Source organism: Copadichromis virginalis, linkage group LG20 (genome assembly GCF_057382275.1).
Source record: "Copadichromis virginalis isolate Kocher_CV1m ecotype Utaka linkage group LG20, C_Virginalis_male_GT1.1, whole genome shotgun sequence".
NCBI classification, from domain to species: Eukaryota; Metazoa; Chordata; class Actinopteri; order Cichliformes; family Cichlidae; genus Copadichromis; species Copadichromis virginalis.
In genome coordinates this window covers 12,832,785-12,853,595 of record NC_140637.1, presented here as the reverse complement: position 1 = coordinate 12,853,595, position 20,811 = coordinate 12,832,785, and the positions used below count along the sequence as shown (strand labels likewise).

The following is a 20,811-nucleotide window of genomic DNA, read 5'->3' as shown; positions in this document are numbered from 1 at the left end:
CTAATTAAACAAAGTGTGAGACGGTCGAGAGTTTACGCCAGCGCCCGGTTATATTTTAGATAGCAAGGAGCAGACGGCAGTTTCACTCCACCGAGGGAACTCATGACGTACTACCCGGCTTTCTTTAGACCGCGAAGGGCGGGTCCTCAGGTGGAAGCAGCCTCTGAATTTCGACACCCCCGCTGTTTCCGGGCCGGCCAATAATAACGGTGACATTTAACGTATTTTATCCGATAAATAAACCCTGTAAAATGTATTTATCACCCCCCCAACAGCCCTTTTGAATGTCTCCCTAATTCTGAGGTCTCAAGGTTGGGAAAGTATAGCCACCACACCTCACTGTTGGAGCACTTTTTTGCCACATGTATTGCAAACCATGTCTCAGCTGTTTGTGGAGGTAAAATACGTCCGCACAATTACGCTCTGCCATTGTTGTGAGTGCGCGCGCCAAGGGGCTGCGAGACATTTATACAGCCGTATTTCGCACATGACTATGAAAGGCGGAAGAGGAAGTAGTTCCTTTGAATGTAGACAATCCGAATGTTATAGTTTCTTTCCACTGTGTTGCTGTTAATGATAAACTACAAATTTACCCTAAATTACTAAAAAATATCGATATTTTAATGTGAGAATCGATTCTAGAACATAAATGACTGGTATCGGAGGAATCGATATTTCAGGATTGATCCGCACATCACTAGCCGTCAGCAGTGTTCATGGGTCTGTGTGCAGCCATGGTTCCTGCTGCTGTTATCGTTTGTGCAAAGGCATGAAACATGCTTGTGGTGTTTGCATATAGTATTAGCTATACTGCTTTTAATATGGTTCTACTGCTCTTGCTCTTGTCATCATTCTCAAAGTTGGAGGAATTTTCATTTTAGCATTGATAACCTTAGCTACTAAAACTGAATTCTGTGTCCTTTGTAGTGCAAAGGAGGATTTACCACCTAACATTTTCAGCCTTTCTGTACTTCAGGAAGCAGAGGACAGAGTCAAGCAGAAAGGATTTTACTCAAAATGGTAAAGGAGGAGTCAGTCTTCTTGCTGTCAGGAAGGCCAGACATAGGAGCAGGAAGGTGAAAGCTCAAAAGCCGGCGTCTTGTATTTCAAGTCCCACAACTTCAGAGCCCTAGCTAACACAGTACTTCTCATCCATAATGGAATTAAGGTAAAGTTGGTCTACTGTCTGGCCCTCCTCCACCCCATCTCCTGCACTTAAGTAGAAGTACAGATACTTGTGTTAAAAAAACTAATCCAGTAAAAGTACTGAGTCAACTTCTTTACTCAAGTTAAAGTGAAAAAATACAGTCTCTGAAATCAAAGTAAGAAAGTCCTTACTTCTACCATCCATCTACCATCTATTTTTATGCTCAAGTAACTCGATCTTCAGCGATATAAATATAAAACTAATATAATATTAGTACATGACAATACAAATGATCATCGAAGCTAAATTCTAGTTCTAAAGAACAAAGTGGTGTTAGGTGTGGCTGTGTGCAGACAGGAATAGGACCCAAGGTGCAGACTCCGGAGACAGAACTTAAACCAAAACAGCTTTAATGCTGAACTCAAACATAACATAACTGGGGAAAAAAGGTCAAAAATAAACTAACACCAGCGGATTGACAAAACACAGCAAAATAAACGGCAGATCGCGACACGGACACAGAAACACAGGGCTTAAATACACAGAGGGAGCAATCAGGGAATGGGTAACAGGAGGGAAACACAGCTGGGGCAAATCAGGCCTAACGAGACAAGGGGAAGCAAAACCAGACACATTAACATCAGACATAGACTTTCAAAGTAAAACAGGAAACACATAACACAGACTGAACAAAGACACAGACTCGCACGCACTGCAACAGAGGGAACAGAGACGTGGGACCAGGGCAGACACAAACACTGACTGGACACGGGGATATAGCCACTAAGGACACACAGAGACGCGAACTAGACAAGGGGATACAGCTGACAGGGGAGACAGAGCAGCTAGAGAAGACAGAGACATAAACTATAAGACAGAACTCAAAGAAACCAAAGACTAGAAAGTGTAAATAATATAATAAACTCAAAACCCCTGGGTCAACGACCCAGGCATCCTAACAGTACCCCCCCCCCTTAAGGGCTGGCTTCCAGACAGCCCAAACCAAAACATCAAAACAAAACAAAAACAACCCAACCAGGGTGGGCGGCGGGGGAAACAGGATGGAGGGCTCGAAACAAACCAAACAAGGAGCCAGAAACAAAAAAAAAAAAACTTAGCATGTAGGATGGTTTCCGAAATGCATTTTCAACTGTACTAAAGTAATACAGAATGTGGCTTCTCACCTGTGTGAATTCGCATGTGCATATTCAAGTGACTCTTCCTAGTAAATCTTTTCCCACAGGTGCTACAGCAATGTGGCTTCTCGCCTGTGTGAATTTGCATGTGCATATTCAAATGACCCTTCCTAGTAAATCTTTTCCCACAGGTGCTACAGCAATGTGGCTTCTCGCCTGTGTGAATTCGCATGTGTATATTCAACTCACTCTTGCTAGTAAATCTTTTCCCACAGGTGCTACAGCAATGTGGCTTCTCGCCTGTGTGAATTCGCATGTGTGTTTTCAAATTTGATTTTACATGAAATCTTTTCCCACAACTACTACAGCAATGTGGCTTCTCGCCTGTGTGAATTCGCATGTGCATATTCAAATGACCCTTCACAGTAAATCTTTTCCCACAGGTGCTACAGCAATGTGGCTTATCACCTGTGTGAATTTGCATGTGTCTCTTCAAGTGACTCTTCCTAGTAAATCTTTTCCCACAGGTGCTACAGCAATGTGGCTTCTCGCCTGTGTGAATTCGCATGTGTATATTCAACTCACTCTTGCTAGTAAATCTTTTCCCACAGGTGCTACAGCAATGTGGCTTCTCGCCTGTGTGAATTCGCATGTGTGTTTTCAAATTTGATTTTACATGAAATCTTTTCCCACAACTACTACAGCAATGTGGCTTCTCACCTGTGTGAATTCGCATGTGTGTTTTCAAATTTGATTTTACAAGAAATCTTTTCCCACAGGTGCTACAGCAATGTGGTTTCTCACCAGTGTGACTTCGCATGTGTTTAGTTAAGTCTGACTTCCAAATAAATCTTTTCCCACAGGTTCTACATAACTTAGCTGTCTTGGAATTTTGAACTGACAAGCCTGATACGATTTGCTCCGACTTATTTCTGTGTGAGTTACCATCCTTGCTTTCATCCTCATCTGTGTCAGAAGAGTTGTGAGAAAGGCACTGGTCACAGCATGGTTCTGATTCACTGTGGTCACTTTTTTCACGAGATGGAAAATTTGCAGTCTCCTGCATTAGTACAAGCGGTTTTTCCTCTTCAGTGGTACTGAGTTCCTCCTGTTCCCCTTTAATCTGTGAAGGATCCTCCTGGCCTAAACTGGAGTTCTTCTCCTGGTTACAGACCTGCTGATTTGTGAGCCCCTCCACATCCTTACAGTCATGTTGTGGAAAATCTGAAGGGACAGATCAAAAAGCATACATTTTTTGCCTTAACCATTAGCAAATCTCCACATGGTAAGCATGTTGCTTAGATATACCAATGAAAATCATGTTGTGGGGAGAAACAGTTTTGCTGACTCAGTGAAAACCATTTTGGCTGCTCATTTACAAACTCTACAAATAATATAAACAGACCATCTACGATGAGAAAATAAAGACGATATATAATCAAACAAAACAAAGTCGTATCCCTGAAAATTTTTAATCAAAGTGCACAAAACATTTAAAAGTTTATTTAAAATTAGTTAAAAACTTTACAGGACACTCACTGCAGTATTTTTTTGTTTATTTTTTAGATTAACCATTCATTGCCTGAAAGTTGGGGAGAATGGCAGGTAGAACCTTCACCTTTCAGGTCCCTCTTCTGTGAAAACAGCTGCCAATTTGGATTCGGAAGACAGATACCCTCTCTACTTTTAAGATTAGGCTTAGGTCAGTACTGTTGGGGCAGTTAGCATTCTCTTAAAGTCTCTTTGTATGTTTTCCTGTCTGGTGGCCTCTTGTTGGTTTACATTATGGTTAACACTAGAAATACTGACTTTTTTCTTGGTGCAAGTCCCTACCACTAGATTTACTAACCCCGTGCAAATTTGCGTAAATTCCCTGAACCTAACACCTACTAGCACCCCCAATATATATATATTAGGGGTGCAACGATACACAAAATTCACGGTTCGGTTCGGTTCGATACTTTGGTGTCACGGTTCGATATTTTTTCGATACAAAAAAAATGTTCATGCCTTTTTAATTTGTCATTTATTAAAATTATAAATATATATTTTAACTCAAAAGTACAGTTTTTAAATTTAACCCTAACCCTTGTGCGCGTTTTTTATTTTGACAGCGAATGCGCACCTGTGGACCACTTATGTGCAGCCCTGGTTATATAGCTCGTCATATTGCAGCCACAGAAATTATTTTGTCCATGAAACCATAAAGCTGCACTTTCTTTTTGCCTTATAGTCTGATTTGTCATAACTTCTCCGTTTTGTGGTAAGCTTTTATTTGGCTGTCACTTCTTCACCCTGACCTGTCTTATTTGGCTCAGCAGAACTGAAATGCTTTTACACGCGCACTCACATAAGCTCAGCGATTCTCTGCGCGATCAACCTCTCACATGTTTAAGCTGCGGGAGATTTCACTTGTCATGTTTGCATAGTAAGCTAACGATTAATAAGACGATGTCAGAGGAATTGGTGAGGAATCACTCATCTTTGGAAAAGAGAGTTTATTACAGAGAAATGGCTCTTTCCAAAATAAAAGCTATACTATCCGCTTCTTCTGGGCTATATTCTCAGCAGCATAAGGAGAATCATGTGCTAACAGCTGTCTAAATGACTCGGCTAAAGTTAGTAGCATGCTTGTTGTTTTTGTCTTTGCACTAGGATGATGTCGGTGTAAATGTGCAGTCATATTCGTTGTGTTCCCACTAGTGCTTTCAGGTTAATCTCGTTGAAATGACCTTAACGCCACAACACGGCAAATCTCCGTTAACGAGCTACCGCCGATCGCTCCGTGCATGGGGCTAGACGGCCAACACGTTAACGAGCTAACTGCGCTAACACACTAGTTCACACCAATGTAATTGAGCATTGCATGGCACATCCAACATACTGTTTTACTTTAGTCCATGACTCGCTTACCTTCAGGGTCATACGTCACATGAAAACCAAAATAATTCCAAACGCCAGATCTGAATGAGGGTCAATTTGCCTGTTGCAAGGAGAGCTTAACTTCTGTCTCGCTAGCTTGCCCTGTGCTCTTCCTTCTGACTATGCTGTCTGTGTGGAGCGCTCAGTGGATCTGCGCTCGACAGTGCAGCCTAGGCGGAGTAGTCGAACGCAGATCCACTGAGCGCTCAACACAGACAGCATAGTCAGAATGAAGAGCGCAGGGCAAGCTAGCAAGACAGAAGTTAAGCTCTCCTTGCAACATGAACCTCCCCCACCCTCATTCAGATCTGGCGTTTGGAATTATTTTGGTTTTCATGTGACGTATGACCCTGAAGGTAAGCAAGGCAAGGCAAGGCAAGGCAAGGCAAATTTATTTGTATAGCACAATTCAACAACAAGGTGATTCAAAGTGCTTTACAGAGACATTAGAAACAAAAACAAATAAAAAGCATGATTTAAAATTGATTAAAACAAGCAAACAAACAAACTAACTAAACACACACATTTCACACCTGTTCGCGCGATCTGAACCCTTATCGTAAGGGGAGCTACCAGTCCTTCTGTGGACGAGCTACTTTCTATTTTAAATTCCCTGAATTTAAAGTACTCTCTAGACCCAGTCTAGACCCAGTTGGGGAGCTACCCAGGGCTCTAATCCCACACCTGTTCGCGCGATCTGAACCCTTATCGTAAGGGGAGCTACCAGTCCTTATGTGGACGAGCTACTTTCTGTTTTAAATTCCCCGAATTTAAAATACTCTCTAGACCCAGTCTAGACCCAGCTGGGGAGCTACCCAGAGCTCTAATCCCACTTAACAAACAAACAAACAAACAAAACAGTATATAAAATCAAAACAGATAAAATCAGAACAGTAGATAAAATCAGTAGTTAATGTAAGTTTTGAAATTTAAGCTTAACTAATTAACAAACAAACAAAACAGTATATAAAATCAAGACAGATAAAATCAGAAATAGATAAGATCAGTAGTTAGTGTAAGTTTTGAAATTTAAGCTTAAAAGTGTGGATTTGGTGCTTTATTCAAATGCAGCTGAGAACAGGTGAGTCTTCAACCTGGATTTAAATAAACTGAGTGTTTCAGCTGATCTGAGGCTTTCTGGGAGTTTGTTCCAGATATAAGGAGCATAAAAGCTGAATGCAGCTTCTCCGTGTCTGGTTCTGACTCTGAGAACTGATAAAAGACCGGATCCAGATGACCTGAGGGATCTGGAAGGTTCATACTGGGTTAGGAGGTCACTGATGTATTTTGGTCCTAAACCATTCAGAGCTTTATAGGCCAGCATCAGAACTTTAAAGTCTATCCTCTGACGGACAGGCAGCCAGTGTAAAGACCTCAGAGCTGGACTGATGTGGTCCACTTTTTTGGTCTTAGTGAGGACTCGAGCAGCAGAGTTCTGAATGAGCTGTAGTTGTCTGACTGATTTTTTAGGTAGACCTGTAAAGATGCTGTTACAGTAATCAAGCCTACTAAAAATGAATGCATGGACTAGTTTTTCCAGGTCCTGTTGAGACATCAGATCTTTTATCCTTGAAATATTCTTGAGGTGATAGTAAGCTGACTTTGTTATTGTCTTAATGTGTTTTTCTAAGTTTAGGTCTGCATCCATCACTACACCCAAATTTCTCGCCTGGTCTGTGGTTTTTAGATGTATAGATTGAAGTTCTCTGGTGACCTGTAAAATTGCAAAGTGAAAGCAAAAAAACAAGCGCAAATTCAAACGGGATTTCAATATGTCACATATTGACAGTGGCTCACCGATGCCAATGACATAATTACCCAGCTACATTTCTGAAAGAATGCAAAAGCATTGACATATATTTTTCCTTCCTACAATAGCCCGACGGGCAGGGCAGAGATAGATTTTGGTAGCCCGACTGAAAAAATTGCTAGCCCCAGGATGTCGGGCTAGCGATTTTGCGAGCCCTGTATCTGATTGAGGAATCACTCATCTTTGGAAAAGAGAGTTTATTACAGAGAAATGTCTCTTTCCAAAATAAAAGCTATACTATCCGCTTCTTCTGGGCTATATTCTCAGCAGCATATTAAACATATCAGGTCCCCATAAGGAGAATCATGTGCTAACAGCTGTCTAAATGACTCGGCTATAGTTAGTAGCATGCTTGTTGTTTTTGTCTTTGCACTAGGATGATGTCGGCGTAAATGTGCAGTCATAGTCGTTGTGTTCCCACTAGTGCTTTCAGGTTAATCTCGTTGAAATGACCTTAACGCCACAACACGGCAAATCTCCGTTAACGAGCTACCACCGATCGCCCCCTGCATGGGGCTAAACGGCCAACACGTTAACGAGCTAACTGCGCTAACACACTAGTTCCCACCCATGTAATTGAGCATTGCATGGCACATCCAACATACTGTTTTACTTTAGTCCATGACTCGCTTAGTGGAGCTGTTCTCATCGAGACGACCCCTCCTAACTACAGTTTTATCAGTGAGGCCAGGGTGAGCAGGAGAGGAGGAGGGGTTGCTGTCTTATTTAATGAATCATTTCAATGTAAGCAGCTATCTCCTGGAAGTTTTCAGTCTTTTGAATATGTGGCTTTACAGCTGAAGGCCCCGTCCAAAGTTGTGTTTCTTAATGTTTACAGGCCTCCCAAATACTGCACAGACTTTTTTAATGACCTCAGTGAACTGCTGTCTGTGATCTGTGTTGATTTCGACTGTGTAATTATTGTTGGGGATTTTAACATCCATGTGGACAACCCTCAGGACAAAGGGACTAAAGACCTGAGTAACACTCTGGGCAACTTTGGGCTGACTCAGCATGTAACAGAGGCCACACATAATAGAGGACACACTCTTGACCTACTGATCTCCAAGAGCCTGAGCATTTCAAACATTACTGTGTCTGATGTGGGCTTATCTGATCATTACTGTGTTTTCTTTGAAAGTAAAATCTCAGCCCACACAAATACAGTGGGGCAAAAAAGTATTTAGTCAGCCACCAATCGTGCAAGTTCCCCCACCTAAAATGATGACAGAGGTCAGTAATTTGCACCAGAGGTACACTTCAACTGTGAGAGACAGAATGTGAAAAAAAAATCCATGAATCCACATGGTAGGATTTGTAAAGAATTTATTGGTAAATCAGGGTGGAAAATAAGTATTTGGTCAATAACAAAAATACAACTCAATACTTTGTAACATAACCTTTGTTGGCATTAACAGAGGTCAAACGTTTACTATAGGTCTCTACCAGGTTTGCACACACAGTAGCTGGTATTTTGGCCCATTCCTCCATGCAGATCTTCTCGAGAGCAGTGATGTTTTGGGGCTGTCGCCGAGCAACACGGACTTTCAACTTCCGCCACAGATTTTCTATGGGGTTGAGGTCTGGAGACTGGCTAGGCCACTCCAGGACTTTCAAATGCTTCTTACGGAGCCACTCCTTTGTTGCCCGGGCGGTGTGTTTTGGATCATTGTCATGTTGGAAGACCCAGCCTCGTTTCATCTTCAAAGTTCTCACTGATGGAAGGAGGTTTTGGCTCAAAATCTCACGATACATGGCCCCATTCATTCTGTCCTTAACACGGATCAGTCGTCCTGTCCCCTTGGCAGAAAAACAGCCCCATAGCATGATGTTTCCACCCCCATGCTTCACAGTAGGTATGGTGTTCTTGGGATGCAACTCAGTATTCTTCTTCCTCCAAACACGACGAGTTGAGTTTATACCAAAAAGTTCTACTTTGGTTTCATCTGACCACATGACATTCTCCCAATCCTCTGCTGTATCATCCATGTGCTCTCTGGCAAACTTCAGACGGGCCTGGACATGCACTGGCTTCAGCAGCGGAACACGTCTGGCACTGCGGGATTTGATTCCCTGCCGTTGTAGTGTGTTACTGATGGTGACCTTTGTTACTTTGGTCCCAGCTCTCTGCAGGTCATTCACCAGGTCCCCCCGTGTGGTTCTGGGATCTTTGCTCACCGTTCTCATGATCATTTTGACCCCACGGGATGAGATCTTGCGTGGAGCCCCAGATCGAGGGAGATTATCAGTGGTCTTGTATGTCTTCCATTTTCTGATGATTGCTCCCACAGTTGATTTTTTCACACCAAGCTGCTTGCCTATTGTAGATTCACTCTTCCCAGTCTGGTGCAAGTCTACAATACTTTTCCTGGTGTCCTTCGAAAGCTCTTTGGTCTTGGCCATGGCGGCGTTTGGAGTCTGACTGTTTGAGGCTGTGGACAGGTGTCTTTTATACAGATGATGAGTTCAAACAGGTGCCATTCATACAGGTAACGAGTGGGGGACAGAAAAGCTTCTTACAGAAGACTGTGAGAGCCAGAGATTTTCCTTGTTTGAGGTGACCAAATACTTATTTTCCACCCTAATTTACGAAGAAATTCTTTACAAATCCTACCATGTGAATTCATGGATTTTTTTTTCACATTCTGTCTCTCACAGTTGAAGTGTACCTCTGGTGCAAATTACTGACCTCTGTCATCATTTTAAGTGGGGGAACTTGCACAGTCGGTGGCTGACTAAATACTTTTTTGCCCCACTGTATATTTCTACTTGGAGAAATTTAAGAGGCTTATCCCTCAAAACTTTAAATACAATAAAGTTGCAAAAAATAGTTTCCCACCACAGGAAATTTATTTTGAGTGTCTTCATAGTTTTATTTTGGAGATACAGCAATTTTTATATACTGCAGGAAAAACAAAAAACAATCCTATGATGCAAATTTGCAAAGAAAACAGCATGTGCATCATTTCACTGTGGGAAGTGTTACGAACAGCTGATAGGAACGGCAAAGCGTGTTTCTGGAATATTATGTTTTTGTTCCTGCAAGCGCTTTTTATGCAATTTTTGCAAAGCTATATGTGGAACGAAACCGTGACCGAGGACAAGCTGATGGCATCAGATGTAAGTACAACTCCTCCGGTTTCATATGCAAAACAAATTATTGCGCTAGCTTACACGGTTCAGGTTCTACAGGGATTTAAAAATAGTTACGCAAAACGGAGCGTGCTGCTCTGACCGGCTTTAAAGGGTTAACAATGACTTTAAAAAAATAATATAAAATAGTGTGCAACACCACTGAAGTTTGTTTTTTTTTAAACTCTCTTTTCAACCAACGGCAGTCACTCTCCAAATAACTTCTGCTTAGCTTTCCGAGCTTCCCTCGGGTCCTCTTAATCAGCGGTCTCCAACCTTTTTTGCGCCACGGACCAGTTTATGCCCGACAATATTTTCACGGACCGGCCTTTAAGGTGTCGCGGATAAATTAGGGAGGGGCTAATAATCGGCTCAGTCATTTTTAATGATCGTTGAAAGCCCAGATCGTAATCGTGATTAAAATTCGATTAATTGAGCAGCCCTACGTACTATGGCAATGACAGACCTTAGCAGACTCTGTGGGTCCAGCACGAGTGAAGCACGAGCGATTTGCTACTGCACTGGGCATTCCAATGTCCTCCTCTACCCACACAGTGCCGTCTTTTGCCGTGTGGCTCAGACTGGGCTTCCCAGTACCACGGTGCCTCTTCCATGGAGGCATGTTGGGTTCTTGTTCCATCTCCTTTTTAGATTCTTCTGAGGAGGTATCAGTGGCCTGCTGGACAAATGAAACCTCTCCTCCATCAGAGTCTGCTTCATCCATTTCCTGAAGCAAGGAAATGGATGCGCGCCTGTTGCGCGCAGATGTTCTTCCTGTGAGGCAGTGATACAGAGGCCATCCTGATGTGCCTTGTCAGAAATGCGAAGAAGAAATGATTCTCCAGCCTGGGCTGTCTGCTTTTATGCACAGCACTGTGCTGAAGTAATGCAATGCCACTCCCTCACATACACAGTCACAATGGAAGATCTGTGGTGAGAGTCAAGGAACTGCATTGCTGAATGCTGCAAACAGACTATGACACAGACAGACAGACTGTGTGGGAGAGTAACCTAAGACAAAAGGCAGAAAGATGAAGAGATGAACCAACCTGGAACTGAGGGACAGAATTAATTTTTTATGTTTTGCTATTTTTACATGAACAGGCAAAGGAGAGAACATGCAACGCTGGGGAGATCACACATGTCACTCATGTCATTGTATTAGCAACTTTTCATTCTGTTTTCACACAATTTTTTATAAATAAAACAGACTTGTGTTTCCATATATTGTGAATGTGTCTTACACATTTGCAGGTCAGTCAATGTGTGGGATATTTTGTATAGATACGGCAGGCATTTCTGAAGGTTGTAACACAGAGGTTTGGCCTGCCTTGGATCTGAGCTACTCTGAGTAAACGTGCCAGGCCTCAAAGATAATGGGTGGTTTGCACAACAAAAGCAGGAGAATTGAGCTGACGACCTTTGAAAATCTCAGTAGGGGTGAATAACACCTTGGGTTAGTAAATTTAGTGTAAAAAAAAGTAAGAAAAAATAAACAACATCATTTTAAAAAATGTTTGAAACTCAAGAGGTCAGAAATTTCACCAAGCTGTGTTACGGCTATTCTTCCCATCCCATGCAAGGACACCTGGATTGGCTGGAGGACTGTTTACTTAGCCTGATAGGCCGAAGGACACTGTCTCAGCTAAACTATGGACACGCAGACACACACACTTACACTGATAAGCACTCACTCATCCCCTCTCCCTTTCCAACGCCTTCGATGCTTGTGCCCTACCGGGGAAGATAGCAGTCAACTGGACCAGCACAGATGCTGCAGGACCGGATGCGCTGTCTACACCGGCTCTCTCTTACCCTTTACCCGCCCCTGTTGCTTGTCTTGTGTTTCTATGGTGTATTGATAGTCATGTGCTTTTGTGCTGAGGTGTTTTTTCTGTTATCAAACTGTTCTCCCACTAGGAGCTCAGTCTGAGTGGAGTTTTTTTTCTCCTCCTCTTACCTCATGTAGTGTATTTTCGTTGTTTTTTCCTATCAGCCTACCTTTCTGACATGTTAGATTAGATTAGATTAGATAGAACTTTATTAATCCCTCGGGTGGGTTCCTCTGGGAAATTCGATTTCCAAAAAAGCACAGCACCGACAGAAGTTACAGAGTTACAGAATATTATATATATATATATACACACACACACACACACACACACACACACATATATATAAATACAGAGACAATATAAATAAAATATACGAAGGGGATAAATAGAATAAATAGGAATAAAAATAAAAATACAAGTGAATTGCACATTTCAAGTATTGAGTCTATTGCACCGTTGACTATTTACAAAAGTATTGCACAAAAGGTATTGCACAGTGAGGTGCAGAGGCACTACAGCTTAGTTGTTCCCCCCTCCTTTGTCCTCCTGTTTCCCCTCCCTCTCCCCTCCAGGGAGGAGTTAAACAGTCTGATGGCGTGTGGGACAAAGGAGTTTTTAAGTCTGTTAGTTCTTGTCTTTGGGAGAAGCAACCTGTCACTGAACAGACTCTTCTGGTTGTTAATGGCCGTGTGCAGAGGATGCCCAGCATTGTCCATAATGTCCATGTCTGCCCAATGTGATGTTTGTGTAAAGTTGGTCAGAAGGTTCCTTTGTAAGTGCGCATGCGCCATTAGCGTGCTGCCTGCTGTAACCCTAATTTCCCTCGGGATGAATAAAGTATTCTGATTCTGATTCTGAAGCTGAGCATTTTTAAAATCAGGGTCACACCTATACTTCTCTATAGCTCGTAAACATGAAGCAAAGACAGCGCTTTGTATGTTGCAGACATTCATCAGCAGCTGCTTAAAACAAATCCTCCGTATCCAGTGGCCAGAGAGGATTACAAACTGTGGACAAGTACAAACCAGAAACCAATAGCAATACAGTTCTGAGAGAAAGTGGTGCTGGATTGGCCACACAATCAGGAAGTCCACCAATAACATCACTACACAGGCCTTGTGCTGGAATCCAAAGGGAAAGAAGAAGAAAGACCCAGAAACACATGGCACAAGGACACACCTATCATAGTGTTGTGTGGTTTGCTAAAAGCTTAGTTTCAAATTGATATATTTTATTTTTAAATTGATCGTTCAGTCCTCATGGGGATTGTTATGTTATCCACAAAAGGTTTAGTGGATGTACTCAGTCATAATGTACAGGGGCGGCTCCAGAATTTTTTCATATGGGTGGCCATATGGGGGCCACTGAAAACATTGAGATGGCACACCAAAAACATAATTTAAAGTTCTTTTTTTTGTTTTATTTTTTTATATGCTGTTGTCAAATATAGGTCACTTGAAAAATGTGGCCAAAAAAAGAAAGAAAAGTACATGCCTAGTTAATTTCCTGTTATTAAATTTGATATTCACTGTAAGTGTGCCTGCAGGTGCAGGGGCGCAGCACAGGCGAAGGAGTGACGACTGCAATTTGGAGGGACAAACAAAGTGACCATATGAATGACAAATATGAATATGGAGGAATAAATAACAAGCTGACGTTTCAACTCATTGTAGGGTGTCTTCCTCTCTCTTGTACTCAATTATTTTCAACATAAGACAGTCCTGACAGGGGCGACACTGGGAGGGCTAGACATTTTGGCTCTTAGAATATTACGTCAGTTTCCTTATTGCAGTCGGTCTTTAAATTCTTCATGTGCCTCTATAAAGTATATTGGAGGTCTGATTAAGACCCAACATGAGTTAGATTTCTTAATACAAAACTGAATCTATCTATTAAAGTTTTGCATACCTATTCTGTGCAACTTTACGTCAGGGTTCCACATGATGCCCAGCTCCTGCCCGGTCCAGATGATGATGCCTTTGGTTTCCTGCTTCAGTGCAAGCTGCTCTCCTTCCTGATTGGTGGAGATTTCCTCCTGTTCCTCTTTAGTCTGTGGAGGATCTGTGTTCTGCTGGTCCAGACTGGAGTTCCTTTCCTGGCTACAGACCTGCGGGTCATCCAGATCCTCATTTTCCTTACAATCATGTTGCTGTGGGAGGTCTTGATGGACAGAACACACAAGAAAAAAGTCACACTGTGAGCAGGTCTCTCAGATATGTGAGCGATATTTAAATATTCTCTCTCATGCAGCGAACAGAGAAGAATTCTGTTTACATGCAGAAAGTCATCATTTATGAGGCGTACAGCTCACTACTCCAACTTGGTCCTTGTGGCCAATAATCCACAGTTTTCATTGTCTCAACATTTTTCTACATTCTGCGTACAGTTCTGGGCTAACATGACTTAAATCTGAAACAGAAAACATGTCTCCAGTGAGGCAGTATCCCAGGCGGTAATGCACGCCATGTGTCTTTGTGACATTTTGTTATAAGTCATATTCATTTCTATATTATGAAATCTGCTTATTACACTTTTACATACCAAATCTGGTCAGCCGTGATCCAGGTTTCCACAACAAATCCAGCTGTTCTCCGGTCCAGACATTAATCCCTTCATCCTCCTGCTTCAGTGCAAGCTGCTCTCCTCCCTGATTGGTGGAGATTTCCTCCTGTTCCTCTTTAGTCTGTAGAGGCTCTGGGTCCTCCTGGTTGAGACTGGAGCTCCTCTCATGGTCACAGAACTGCTGATCATCCAGACCTTCGTGTTCAACAAAAGGACACAAGAAAATAGTGACTAATGTGATGATAAGAAAGCTCAAGAAGGATGAAAACGGTCACCTATTGAGAATTTAGCTTGCGTTTTATGTTGCCACAGAAACATTCACTGATAGTCATTTGTTCACTGGATGATGTTGATAACCTTACAGCTGTCTGGGGTCTGATTTTTAGATGTGACTGCCAGTGATCATCACACAGTGTGAATAAACAAACAAATGAACAGCAGCATGATCTGAATATGATCATGAAAGCTTAAAGTATTTTACGACGGCAGGTAAGATATGCTGTTAATGCTAATCTTTTAACATTTTACTAATAAATATGATGCAAATCTCATGGTCCACTACATTCCAAAGATGCTCTGTTGGGTTGAGAGCTGGTAACTCTGGAGACCCGAGTACAGAGAACTCAATGTCATTTTAAGGGAACTGCATATTTTCTCTTTTTTGGACTACTCTCTGTAAATCATACAGATGTTTGTGCTGGAAATTTAAACAGATCAGCAGTTTCTGAAATACTCAGATCAGCCAATGTGGCACCAACACCCACACCATGATCAAAGTGATTTCAATCACCGTCACTGATCGCTATATGCTGAAATGTATGGACTGCTGCCATCTGATTGGCTGATTACATTTTGGATTAAAGAGTAGTTGAACGGGTGTAGTTAACAAAGTGGCCGTAAGTATGTTTACATAGATGCAGTGTTAGGGAGTAACGGCATACATGTACCGGCGTTATGCATTTAAAATACAAAACATGAGTAACTGTATTCCGATATCCATCCATCCATTCGCTTATCCTTTTCAGGGTCGCGGGGGGCGCTGGAGCCTATCCCAGCTGTTATAGGGCGAAAGGTGAGGTACACCCTGGACAGGTCGCCAGTCTGTCGCAGGGCTAACACATAGGGACAGACAACCATTCACACTCACATTCACACCTAGTGGCAATTTGGATTATCCAATTAACCTATCCCCACAAGCTGCATGTCTTTGGACGGTGGGAGGAAGCCGGAGTACCCGGAGAGAACCCACGCAAACACGGTGAGAACATGCAAACTCCACACAGAAAGACCCCGGCCTGATGGTGGAATTGAACTCAGGACTTTCTTGCTGTGAGGCAACAGTGCTAACCACCGTGCCGCCGATAGTTACCGATAATTTGGTAATAATTAGAATACAGTTACTTCTAAATAAATGGATTACACGATGGTCTTTTCCTGTTTCATATGTCAGGCTATACCCTCTCTAATTTTGTTGATTTCACGCATTACCGGAAACCCAAACAAAACACGCAACAAGAAGCTCTAGTGTAAGTCTCTTGGTAATGTTGGTGGCGTCAGTTATACAATGGACCCAGAAACCGAGCTGCTCTCAACTATAAAGACTCCACCCGAAAGAAACATCTGGAAGTACATTCTTTTTTTAAAGACTAACATTAGCTAGGGCTGTGCGACATGACCAAAATCTCATATCCCAATATAAGACGTTTCTCGTCTTATATTGTAGTTTTATTTTATAGTGTTTCTGTGTTCTGCTGGTCCAGACTGGAGTTCCTTTCCTGGCTACAGACCTGCGGGTCATCCAGATCCTCATTTTCCTTACAATCATGTTGCTGTGGGAGGTCTTGATGGACAGAACACACAAGAAAAAAGTCACACTGTGAGCAGGTCTCTCAGATATGTGAGCGATATTTAAATATTCTCTCTCATGCAGCGAACAGAGAAGAATTCTGTTTACATGCAGAAAGTCATCATTTATGAGGCGTACAGCTCACTACTCCAACTTGGTCCTTGTGGCCAATAATCCACAGTTTTCATTGTCTCAACATTTTTCTACATTCTGCGTACAGTTCTGGGCTAACATGACTTAAATCTGAAACAGAAAACATGTCTCCAGTGAGGCAGTATCCCAGGCGGTAATGCACGCCATGTGTCTTTGTGACATTTTGTTATAAGTCATATTCATTTCTATATTATGAAATCTGCTTATTACACTTTTACATACCAAATCTGGTCAGCCGTGATCCAGGTTTCCACAACAAATCCAGCTGTTCTCCGGTCCAGACATTAATCCCTTCATCCTCCTGCTTCAGTGCAAGCTGCTCTCCTTCCTGATTGGTGGAGATTTCCTCCTGTTCCTCTTTAGTCTGTAGAGGCTCTGGGTCCTCCTGGTTGAGACTGGAGCTCCTCTCATGGTCACAGAACTGCTGATCATCCAGACCTTCGTGTTCAACAAAAGGACACAAGAAAATAGTGACTAATGTGATGATAAGAAAGCTCAAGAAGGATGAAAACGGTCACCTATTGAGAATTTAGCTTGCGTTTTATGTTGCCACAGAAACATTCACTGATAGTCATTTGTTCACTGGATGATGTTGATAACCTTACAGCTGTCTGGGGTCTGATTTTTAGATGTGACTGCCAGTGATCATCACACACTGTGAATAAACAAACAAATGAACAGCAGCATGATCTGAATATGATCATGAAAGCTTAAAGTATTTTACGACGGCAGGTAAGATATGCTGTTAATGCTAATCTTTTAACATTTTACTAATAAATATGATGCAAATCTCATGGTCCACTACATTCCAAAGATGCTCTGTTGGGTTGAGAGCTGGTAACTCTGGAGACCCGAGTACAGAGAACTCAATGTCATTTTAAGGGAACTGCATATTTTCTCTTTTTTGGACTACTCTCTGTAAATCATGCAGATGTTTGTGCTGGAAATTTAAACAGATCAGCAGTTTCTGAAATACTCAGATCAGCCAATGTGGCACCAACACCCACACCATGATCAAAGTGATTTCAATCACCGTCACTGATCGCTATATGCTGAAATGCATGGACTGCTGCCATCTGATTGGCTGATTACATTTTGGATTAAAGAGTAGTTGAACGGGTGTAGTTAACAAAGTGGCCGTAAGTATGTTTACATAGATGCAGTGTTAGGGAGTAACGGCATACATGTACCGGCATTATGCATTTAAAATACAAAACATGAGTAACTGTATTCCGATATCCATCCATCCATTCGCTTATCCTTTTCAGGGTCGCGGGGGGCGCTGGAGCCTATCCCAGCTGTTATAGGGCGAAAGGTGAGGTACACCCTGGACAGGTCGCCAGTCTGTCGCAGGGCTAACACATAGGGACAGACAACCATTCACACTCACATTCACACCTAGTGGCAATTTGGATTATCCAATTAACCTATCCCCACAAGCTGCATGTCTTTGGACGGTGGGAGGAAGCCGGAGTACCCGGAGAGAACCCACGCAAACACGGTGAGAACATGCAAACTCCACACAGAAAGACCCCGGCCTGATGGTGGAATTGAACTCAGGACTTTCTTGCTGTGAGGCAACAGTGCTAACCACCGTGCCGCCGATAGTTACCGATAATTTGGTAATAATTAGAATACAGTTACTTCTAAATAAATGGATTACACAATGGTCTTTTCCTGTTTCATATGTCAGGCTATACCCTCTCTAATTTTGTTGATTTCACGCATTACCGGAAACCCAAACAAAACACGCAACAAGAAGCTCTAGTGTAAGTCTCTTGGTAATGTTGGTGGCGTCAGTTATACAATGGACCCAGAAACCGAGCTGCTCTCAACTATAAAGACTCCACCCGAAAGAAACATCTGGAAGTACATTCTTTTTTTAAAGACTAACATTAGCTAGGGCTGTGCGACATGACCAAAATCTCATATCCCAATATAAGACGTTTCTCGTCCCGATAATGATATATATGACAAAATAGTGCTTTTTCTGTAAATTCTGTGAATATTGGGCAACTTGACTTTCATGAAGTGTTTTCAGCTGGGTGTCGTGTACCTGGAGTCGAGTATTTTGACCAATGCACTATATATTTTTAGATATATGTTGTAACGGCCGCCATTTTCTTTTTGAGTATTTATTACACGTGGGGGAAAAGCCTGTTCTAACGTATGAGTCTAAGGTTTATTTTGAGCACCTGATGGCTCTTTTTTGCTTCTCATCTATAAACTCTCTCCACAAACTTTCACATGATTCATGCGTAGGTGGTCGAAGAGGTTTGTCGTGTTTGAGTCCGTGGTGGGAACCAGTCTGGGCATAATTTCCATAGTACAGTTTTCTGATCCGTGTCAGACTTTTCATAACCAAACCATGTCCATGCAACAGGGGGAGCCCCTCATTTAGGAATAACATCCTCAATTTGTTTTGACTGGTCCTTCTGTTTGGAGCTACCAGGTTCTGCCTCATCTTTATTGATTGTACAGCCCTAACGTAAGCCTACTACAACTACCTTGTATTAGTTTATGTAGCTATCTAGGTTATGTCTCACTTCAGAATCTTCGATGTACTATTGCTGTGTGACTCATTACTATTACTGAAGGCTGCATTACAACCTGCTACTTGCAAATAATTATGTGCAGTTCTGAAAGCAAACAGAAAGAAAACCTATTACTGATACAGAAATTGTGTTCTATACGAGATCGCTGCAAAAACTGCAGCCTTGCCTAATGTCCACCCTACTGTTACTCATTTTACATCACGATTTAAAAATTTACTTGAGATTGCTTTCAGAACTGCACATGATTGTTTGTAGCTAGCAGGATGTTAATGCTATGAATCAAGTCTAACAGTCTTTAGTCTATGAAATAACTTTAGCTAAAGCCAGCTAACAATGTTAGCTCGGTGGCTAGTAGCCTTCAGTTATAGCAATAATTCACACAGCAATAGTACATTCAAGTAGTTGTAACAAGCAAGTAATAAAGTAATCCGGACCAAAGTATTCAGAATACGTTATTCACATTGAGTAACTTAATGGAATAGTTACAAACTCCATTTGGGCCATGTATTCTGTAATCTTTCGTGGAAAACATTTTAAAAGTAACCTTCTCAACACTGCACAGATATAACTTCATACACTTTACTGTGGTGTATTACTAGTTCAATGCATTTAGATCATGCCCACGTGAATCACACGATGATCCCGCAACCCTCACACCTCCACACCTGTATTGTGTGACTTTATCCCGGGTCTGATATCAAGCAGTCTTAGCTGACGGATCTCTTCCTCATACCGGACGATCGTTTTTTCAAACTCTGAGAAGATTTCTTCTGCAGCAGAAGTTAATCTCTCCTTGATAAACTCTCTAAGATTCTGAGCTGAAGACATTATTGCAACAACAACCGACACGGCCAAACCAACATCTTCAAACTTAATTCAGGATCGCGATGGGATCTCTCAATGGCGCCATTGCTGCTATTCTTCTTCTACTGAATTTACGGTAGGCTGGAGGTATAAAAGGCGTAATACTGCCCTCGTCAGGTCTCCTGATTTCTCTAGTACAGACTCTGCTTTGTCTTTCTACAAAGAGTTGATGACATTAAATACAGATGTTTTAACAGTGCTTGAATGTTTTATTTTGTTTACTCTAGCCTCCAACTCAAACTTTGGTTGCTCCTATGCCCACGTCACTTCCTCCACCAATCAGAATGAGGGTCCGGGTTCAGGAAGACGTCTTCCTGATCCCAGTTCCACAAAGGTCGGTGAAAACTTTTAAGTTTGAGCAGTACATAAAAATAAATCCCAATCTGATTGGTATAGTGTTTTTTTGTTGTTGTTGTTGTTGTTTTGTTTTTAATTTCTGTTTAATCGCGGGTCATTGCTCTGCATCCCAGTGAGGCCAACTCCTGCTCTGTGTCGTGGCTGTGTGAGCAGGCAGCTCAGCGTTACTACCAGAAATGTGGCCTCCTGCCTCGTCTCTCTCTGCAGAAAGAAGGCGCTCTGCTCTCCCCGCAGGACCAGCTACTGGCCGTCCTGCACACAAATGAAGAGGTGAGGTGACACCGAGGAGAGCCAGAAGTGACCATACTTGGACCACAGACAATTTAAAAGATGCTGAAGACTACCATGATTGGTTGATGAAGTCTGATCACGAGTGTTTAAGACAAATGTTGTCACTGTTGCTATCTTGGATTTTTTTTTTAAAAAACCCACAGTGACAAGAGGACGGCTATGACTGTGAAACAGCTTGCATGTCAGCCAGTGAGCATACTC

The 20,811-nt window shown here is 42.2% G+C and overlaps 1 protein-coding gene across 1 annotated transcript; it reads right to left on the bottom strand.

Annotated features, from left to right (window-relative positions):
* Positions 1–1,540: 1,540 nt before the first annotated feature.
* LOC146684447 (uncharacterized) lies at positions 1,541–20,031 on the bottom strand. Its single transcript, XM_085443119.1, has 5 exons — positions 19,764–20,031; positions 16,766–16,981; positions 14,524–14,739; positions 13,891–14,142; positions 1,541–3,507 (listed from the first exon to the last, which is right to left on the bottom strand). The coding sequence occupies exons 1-5, from the start codon at positions 19,924–19,926 to the stop codon at positions 2,303–2,305; spliced, it is 2,052 nt and encodes a 683-aa protein (XP_085299245.1). The 5' UTR covers positions 19,927–20,031; the 3' UTR covers positions 1,541–2,302.
* Between the last annotated feature and the right edge of the window lie 780 nt (positions 20,032–20,811).